Raw genomic sequence first — 8,662 nt, forward strand, 5'->3', positions numbered from 1 at the left:
ATCATAATGACCTGCATGTCGTTTTAGTGCCTGTACCTTTGCTCTTTGTAAGTTTTGATAGTGCAAAGGTCCGAATTGTGTAGCCGGAAATGCTGCTACCATTTTCCCAATTACTCTTGCTACTTGTCGAACAGTTGGTCGCTCGTTGACCATTAAATTGTTGCATGATTGTGCCAATGCAACTGTTTTGTCTCTTGGAAAAGTTACAGACATGTAGACTGAGTTAATTGTGAACCCCAAGTAGTCCATGGTTGTGGATGGCTTCAACTTAGATTTATCTGGATGTAAGACAAATCCCAGGGTTTCGAACAACTGTTTGGTAGCTAACACAGCTGATCTGATATAGCCAATTCCATGGTCTTGCCTACTATTAAGATATCATCAAGATATGCCATGACAATATGTTTTTGTCTTCGTAAAATTGCCAGAGCTGGTTTTAGTATCTTGGTGAATAATCTTGGGGTTGATGTTAACACATTGGGTAACGCTTTAAACGGCCATAGCTGCCCCATCCAGGTAAATTTCAGGTATAACCATAAAACCATATAACAATTACAGCACAGAAACAGGCCATCTCGGCCCTACAAGTCCGCGCCGAACAATTTTTTTTCCCTTAGTTCCACCTGCCTGCACTCATACCATAACCCTCCATTCCCTTCTCATCCATATGCCTATCCAATTTATTCTTAAATGATACCAACGAACCTGCCGCCACCACTTCCACTGGAAGCTCATTCCACACCGCTACCACTCTCTGAGTAAAGAAGTTCCCCCTCATGTTACCCCTAAACTTCTGTCCCTTAATTCTGAAGTCATGTCCTCTTGTTTGAATCTTCCCTATTCTCAAAGGGAAAAGCTTGATCACATCAACACTGTCTATCCCTCTCATCATTTTAAAGACCTCTATCAAGTCCCCCCTTAACCTTCTGCGCTCCAGAGAATAAAGACCTAACTTATTCAACCTATCTCTGTAACTTAGTTGTTGAAACCCAGGCAACATTCTAGTAAATCTCCTCTGTACTCTCTCTATTTTGTTGACATCCTTTCTATAATTGGGCGACCAAAATTGTACACCATACTCCAGATTTGGTCTCACCAATGCCTTGTACAATTTTAACATTACATCCCAGCTTCTATACTCAATGCTCTGATTTATAAAGGCTAGCATACCAAAAGCTTTCTTTACCACCCTATCTATATGAGATTCCACCTTCAAGGAACTATGCACGGTTATTCCCAGATCCCTCTGTTCAACTGTATTCTTCAATTCCCTACCATTTGCCATGTACGTCCTATTTTGATTTGTCCTGCCAAGGTGTAGCACCTCACATTTATCAGCATTAAACTCCATCTGCCATCTTTCAGCCCATTCTTCCAAATGGCCTAAATCACTCTGTAGACTTTGGAAATCCTCTTCATTATCCACAACACCCCCTATCTTGGTATCATCTGCATACTTACTAATCCAATTTACCACACCTTCATCCAGATCATTGATGTACATGACAAACAACAAAGGATCCAACACAGATCCCTGAGGCACCCCACTAGTCACCTGCCTCCAACCCGACAAACAGCCATCCACCATTACCCTCTGGCTTCTCCCATTCAGCCACGGTTGAATCCATCTTGCTACTCCTGCATTTATACCCAACAGTTGAACCTTCTTAACCAACCTTCCATGAGGAACCTTGTCAAAGGCCTTACTAAAGACCATATAGACAACATCCACTACTTTACCCTCGTCAATTTCCCTAGTAACCTCTTCAAAAAATTCAAGAAGATTAGTCAAACATGACCTTCCAGGCACCTTCCAGGTATCTGCGATGATCCTTGTGAATGGGTACTGAATAGTAAGCATCTTTGAGGTCAATGCTTGCCATGAAGTATCCTTTGGAAATTAGTTGTTTGGCAGTAACAAACGTTTCCATTTTGAAATGTACATACTTAACAAACATATTTAGTGAAGTTAAGTCAATGATAATGCGACATCCACCATCATTTTTGGTTTTAGTGAATATATTTGATACAAATTCCAAGGGTTCATGTTTTGTTTTTTCAATAATACCCTTTGTGATTAGTCCCACCAGTTCAGCTTGTCCCTCTCGTTTTTCTTTAACTGAGAGGGAAAAGACCCTCTGGGGTGAATGTTGAACTGGTGGCAATTTTTCTAGTATAAATTGTATTTTGTATCCACTAATGCTATTGAGTATATACTTGTCACTCGTGATAGACTCCCATGCTCCCTTAAACAGGTGTAATCTCCCCCCTGTTAATGTTGAGCCCCTACTTTCTATATGCTGGTAGGAACCAGACCCACCTACCTCCATGGTTATGGGTGTTTCTTCTGTCTCTTCCCAGACCAGAGAGTCTTGCGCGTTGTCAGACGTGGCGGTGATGTTGGGGGATGGCGCATTTTCCATGGGGCCTTGGTCTAAAAAAGACTTCCGGTGATAACATGCGGTCCCTGAGCTTTCACCAGTCCCATATGGTAGACGTCGACTGGTGGACGCGATGGGGTGCAGCCACATGGGTATTGTTGTTTTGGGTTTGCTCGTCCCTCATGAGACCGAAAGTTTTAGAGGCCTCATCCATATCTTTTACTTTTTTCGTGAGGTCTTTGCCAAAGAGCAGTGTGTCTGGCTCAGTGGCTGGGGTTTTGCACAACCCCGTGATTTTTGTATTTAGGGCAGGTCTTATGATTTCTTTACGGAGGTTATTTATCTCGAACTGCGTGTTGCACAACAGAGCGAGAGTGTCTTGTTGGTTAGTGGTCATCTCCGTATTGTCCACAGAACGAGTAAATGATGTGATGGCTGATATCAGGAGCCTGAGGATCCGCTGCAGTTTCAGCTCCTGGTTCCTAATATTTGTCCCGACGTGCCCCCAGATTTGGCTGTTGACAGCCGGCACTTTGAGGGACTCACAATTTTCTGGAGCTGTGTACATTTCTAAGGCCTCATTAACCACCTGCTCCTGTAACCATATAACCATATAACCATATAACAATTACAGCACGGAAACAGGCCATCTCGACCCCTCTAGTCCGTGCCGAACACATAGTCTCCCCTAGTCCCATATACCTGCGCTCAGACCATAACCCTCCATTCCTTTCCCATCCATATAACTATCCAATTTATTTTTAAATGATAAAAACGAACCTGCCTCCACCACCTTCACTGGAAGCTCATTCCACACAGCTGCCACTCTCTGAGTAAAGAAGTTCCCCCTCATGTTACCCCTAAACTTCAGTCCCTTAATTCTCAAGTCATGTCCCCTTGTTTGAATCTTCCCTACTCTCAGTGGGAAAAGCTTTTCCTGTAGGGGCCTGTTGGAGAGGTGGTTGATGCTGGCCACTAGTTTAGGCTCTAATGCCCTTCCTGCATGTGGGGCTGCCACGCAGCGGTCCACCACACCCAGCAGCTCTTCCTGGTCCTGCACCCCTGGCATACTCCCGACTTCTTCAGCCAGCTTCCTGACCAGCCCAGTCCTGGTCACCAAAGCTACCCTTGGGTGAGGAGGAAGCGATGGGCAGTGCACAAGGCACTGTGGAGGGAGTGCCTGAACTCCCCCTGCGAGAGCGCCCCTCACCTAGCGCGTCTCGCTGGAGCACCTGCTCCAGGAGCCGCTCCAGGCGGCTCAAGCGGCTGTCTCTCCCCCGTGCGGGTGGTGAGACTTCCCCGTCTGACGAGTCGGAAACCACCGGCCGGATGCTTTTTCTGGTGGCTTTACAACCAGTCCGCTGCTCAGGCGCTAGCGGGACTGGGCTCGGCCCGGTGTCGAGGATAGCGGGGCGCCCGGTAAACGGTCCTACCGCCTGCTGCTGCCCCCCACAGATGGAGCGCTCCTCCGTTGGAATCGAGCGGGGGACAGATTTCTTCGAGAGCCTCTTCTTCATTGAACTCATGTCCGAAACACAAATCAGAAGGCTCTCCTTGCAAAAGAAAAGCCGACAGTTTAACTTACACGACTGTCCGTCTTGAAAACTGCAGTGGGAGCGCCTGACTCCCGCTGCGACCGCCGTTGCACTGCTGAACGTAATGCCGCGCATGCGCGCTGAGCGGGTTCTTCACGTAGTCACTCACGTGACTCAGAAGTAAAATGAATGATAAAAATTTCCAAAGAAACATGGGAAAAGTATTTGATATATATACATAAATGTTCGATTAATGCTAGACACAATTTAATTCAATTTGAAATATTACACAGATAATATTATTCAAAAACTAGGTTGAATAAATTCTATCCAAATATTTCTCCCATCTGTGACAAATGTCTTTCTCTAAATGCCAATAATCACACGCTCTTTTATTTCTTGCACAAAACTTCATAAATATTGGTGATATATATCTACTTAAGATAAAAATGGAACCTAATACTGAAATGATTATATTCGGAGTAATGGGAGATGGGAACAAATTAAATATACCCCAAAATTCATTTTTAATTATGGTTTAATAACAGCAGAGGGATTACGTGCCCCCGCTCCCACCCTTGATCATATACTTAACTGGTATCTCTTCTCTAATCTTACTATGTTTAGTCATTACAGTTATCTGTGATTTCACACCGCTGCTTTGAAGAATGACACGCATGCGTCGTGGCGGGCTTCTTCAAGTAATCCCTCATCGTAACTTCTCATAAAATACAGATCAAACTTCAAACTGGTAAGTTCTCGTTTAATCTTACTATTAAATATACCCCAAAATTCATTTTTAATTATGGTTTAATAACAGCAGAAAAACATACTTAAATTTTGGAAAAACGCTACTATACCAACATTTAAAATGTGGATCAGTAATATGTTGGACACAGCCCACCTGGAATAAATGAGACTCCTCCTAATAGACAAACAAGACCAATTCTTAACGAGTGGGTCTCCATTTATTGATTTCTTGTATTCATGTATCGAAAAATTAAAAGTTTCAGGTATGGGTGAAAGATGATCAACAATATAAAAATCATCCCCTTGTGGCGAGTGGATAATCTCCCTCCTGCTTCACTTTCCTACTTATTTCTATTCCTCACTATCTCTTTTTCTCTCTTTTTTTCCACACACTAGACTTTCCTCCATTCTTTACTATCTCTTTCTTTCTTATCTCTCTCTTAAAAAAAAGGAAGTTGTACAGAGAATGTATTATGTTAACATAATTTTGGGAACCTGTAAAAAGGTACCACTGTATTGTACTTCTAATAACTAAAATTAAAAAAATAAATCCATGTTCCTGTCCAGCTATTTCTTAAACAATGGACTACCTCCTTTGGCAGCTTGTTCCATACAACCACTATGTGAAAAAGTTACCCCTCGGATTCCTTTAAAATCTTTTCCCCTCCACCTTGAACCCATGTCCATTGGTCCTCGATTCACCTACTCTGGGTAAAAGACTCTGCATCTACCCAATCTATTCCTCTTATGATTTTGTACACTTCTATAATATCATCCCTCATCCTCCAACACTCCATAGAATAGAGACCCAGCCTACTCAACCTCTCCCTGTAGCTCACACCGTCGAGTCCTGGCAACATCCTCGTAAAGTCCTGGCAACATCCTCAGCTGAAGTCCTTAAAGTGATGAGTAAAGTGATGGTCAACTCCAAACATTTCATGTTCTTGTTATTTTCTTTTATTTATCTATCTAGTTTCATATGAAAACATGCAGTTCAGCAGAAAAAATAAAAAATAAGCTGCAGACAATGAGTTAAACAACATCTGCTTTACAAAATCTGATTGAGCAAGTCCCTAAGTATCGGCCCCTCCCCCACCACATTGCTTCCTGTTTCTTCTCCCCTCCCCATGCCCCCTTCTTGCTCCACAATATCAGCGCATCCCTCCCCCTCCCACACTCCCCTCTTCTCCTTCACTCATCACATCCTCATCCCCTTCTCCCCTTTCCCAAACATGAATCCTGCCTTCCTCTCCCACTGCTGCATGCCACCCAATCAAGTGTCTCATACCCTGACATTTTCCCACTGTCATGTCCTATCCTGCACCCCCACTCGCCTCACCCCCCTCAGTCCCAACCAGTTTCTTCCACAGCATCCCCAGTGCATTTCCAAGTTTATCTCCTGTAATGAGCATTTGCAGTGAAGTAGCCTCGGATTGCCGAGTGAGTGAGTGAAAGACAGGGAGACTCCATTTGTCAACGTCAACAGCTGCATGGCGATCTCTTGAGTGAATGTGGCGTGTGTGTTGGCTGGTCATTGTTGCACCAGTAATATACACAGGGAAGTTAGATATTGTGTGTGGCAAGGTGCAGCACAGATGGTGATCTGCAGGGACAGCAAACTAAATAACAGACAGTCTGTCCTTAACCCCAGAGATGGACCCTCATGGACAGGGGGTCTGCATCTTCGAGGATTGGTGGTCTGTGCAGAGATGGACCCTCATGGACAGGTGGTCTTTCATTAGTGGTCCAGGTCAACTCTAAGGGATACACAGTCTGAATACCAGTTGTGGGCTGAAGAGAGGTTCCGTACTTGGGCTCAGGTTTCAGATAAAGAGTACCCTGTTAGGTGTAGTTTGGTGATACAGCATGGAAACAAACCCTTCAGCCCACCGAGACTGCGCCAACCAGCGATCCCTGCACATCAACACTTCTCTACACACACTAGGGGCAATTTTTTACATTTACAATTATCCTACAAACCTGTACATCATTAGTTTGGTAGGAAACCGAAGATGTCGGTGAAAACCCACGCAGGTCACGGGGAGAACATACAAACTGCCTCCGTTGCTGCTGCCGTTTCGGATGGGCTTTTGGGGGGGGCTCCGGACTCCAGCCCTTCCCCTGGATCCACGTGGAAGACCTGGCTGGGATTTTGCTGCACGCGCTGGAGGGGGTGCAGAGGGAGGAGTGAGAGGAGGGGGGGAGAGTGCAAGGGGAAGGGGGGGAGGTTGGGAGGGGTGGAAGGGGTGCTGAACGGCGTTGCCCCATCTTGCTGCACCCAGGGGGAGTTTGCGGAGGCACTGGCGGGGAGCCTGGGGCGTGGAGCCCAGCTGCGGGTGCCGGCTGCATTGGTGCAGGCTGCACTGTGGCCAGAGCGGGCATTGTTGGTGCTGCAGGACCAGTGGGTGGAACCTCGCCGTACACTGGACAGCGGCTACCGGTACCGATTCCCCTGGCCACAGGCGGCCATCGACAACCTCCTCCACTGACCCCCAGGCTCACGGGTCAGGGGTCAACCTCTCCTCTACTGACCCCCAGCCTGGGGTCAGAACCAGCCTGCACCACCTCTGCAGTGAACTCTGGAATGGGGTCACAGTGTGGGGTCGGGGGTCAGAGTGTATGAGTCTGGTCAAAAGGCCACACCAGCACTTCCCCATGCTCAGCCCCGTCCTGCGCTGACCTCAGGGTCAGGGGTGAGATGAGGAGGGTTAGAGGGCGGGGGGTCAGATTTAATGGCTTCCCAGAGATCACGACCATCCTGGTGTCCTGACCTAGGCCAGGGTCAGACGTGAGGGGCTGGGGGTCAGCGTTAGAGGGCGGGGCTTCCCTGACTTGCCTCGGACGAGGGGTGAGGTCAGGGGTCAGTCTGAATATGAAAGGTATGGGGTCAGCAGGTGTTGCAGTGAGTTTGGGACGGTGGTTTTAGGGGCAGTTGTAACCGGTTCCACTGAGGAATAAAGGCTATTCACCCATCAGCCGTCTCCTGTCTCTTTCACACTCACTCCGCCAAGCCGACCTTACTCGTCAAAGCTGAGCAACCATTTCTTAACAAGAAACACCAAATGCAAAGTCCATGCTGATTCAGATTCCATGGAAAGGTCATGAGAAATAGCTGAATTAGTCCATTCGGCCCATCAAGTCTACTATCTCATTCAATCACGACTGATCTATCTTTCCCTTTCAACACGATTCTGCTGGCTACACCCCATAACCCCTGAACGGATGTTCTAATCAATAATTTATTTATCTCAGCCTTAAAAAGGCCGTTGACTTGGCCTCCATGGCCGTCTGTGGCAATGAGTCCCACAGATTCACCACCCTCTGACTAAATAAATTCCTCCTCATCTCCTTCCTAAAGGAACGTCCTTTCACTATCTCCCACTAGTGGAAACATTGTGAAAGTGGCCTGTCACAAAGTAATGTAAATTTATTAAAGATGGGTCAAACAAAGTTAGACACAAAATTCTGGAGTAACTCAGCTGGACAGGCAGTATCTATGGAGAGAAGGAATGGGGGATGTTTCGGGTCGAGACCCTTCCTCAGACAGTCGGGAGAGGGTCTCGACCTGAAACATCACCCATTCCAGAGTTGCTGCCTGTCCTGCTGGGTTCCTCCAGCATTTTGTGTGGATCTTCGGTGTAAACCAGCATCGACAGCTCACAATGCCCAGAGCAAACAAACATAATTGATGGTGCCCTCCCCTAATGGAGGGTTATGGTCTGAGCGCAGGTATATGGGACTAGGGGAGAATACGAAAAACATCCTCCCACCCCCCACTCTCAGTCTGAAACATATAAAATGGGTGCAGGAGTAGGCCATTCGGCCCTTCGAGCCAGCACAGCCATTGAATATGATCATTGCTGATCATCTAAAATCAGTACCCCGTTCCTGCTACTTCCCCATAACCCTTGATTTCCTTAACCCTAAGAGCTAAATCTAACTCTCTCTTGAGAAGAAAGGCATCGACCCAAAGCATCACCAATTACGTCTATCCAG

General features: G+C 46.4%; 1 protein-coding gene across 1 annotated transcript; it reads left to right on the forward strand.

Moving 5' to 3' along the window:
* Positions 1–6,764: 6,764 nt before the first annotated feature.
* LOC116969989 (epimerase family protein SDR39U1-like) lies at positions 6,765–7,282 on the forward strand (the record flags this gene model as incomplete). Its single annotated transcript, XM_033016734.1, has 2 exons — positions 6,765–6,839; positions 6,886–7,282. Coding segments are annotated over 2 exons (345 nt in total), but the record flags the coding sequence as incomplete, so codon positions are not given.
* Positions 7,283–8,662: the final 1,380 nt, after the last annotated feature.

Source organism: Amblyraja radiata, unplaced genomic scaffold, assembly GCF_010909765.2.
Source record: "Amblyraja radiata isolate CabotCenter1 unplaced genomic scaffold, sAmbRad1.1.pri scaffold_465_ctg1, whole genome shotgun sequence".
NCBI lineage: Eukaryota > Metazoa > Chordata > Chondrichthyes > Rajiformes > Rajidae > Amblyraja > Amblyraja radiata.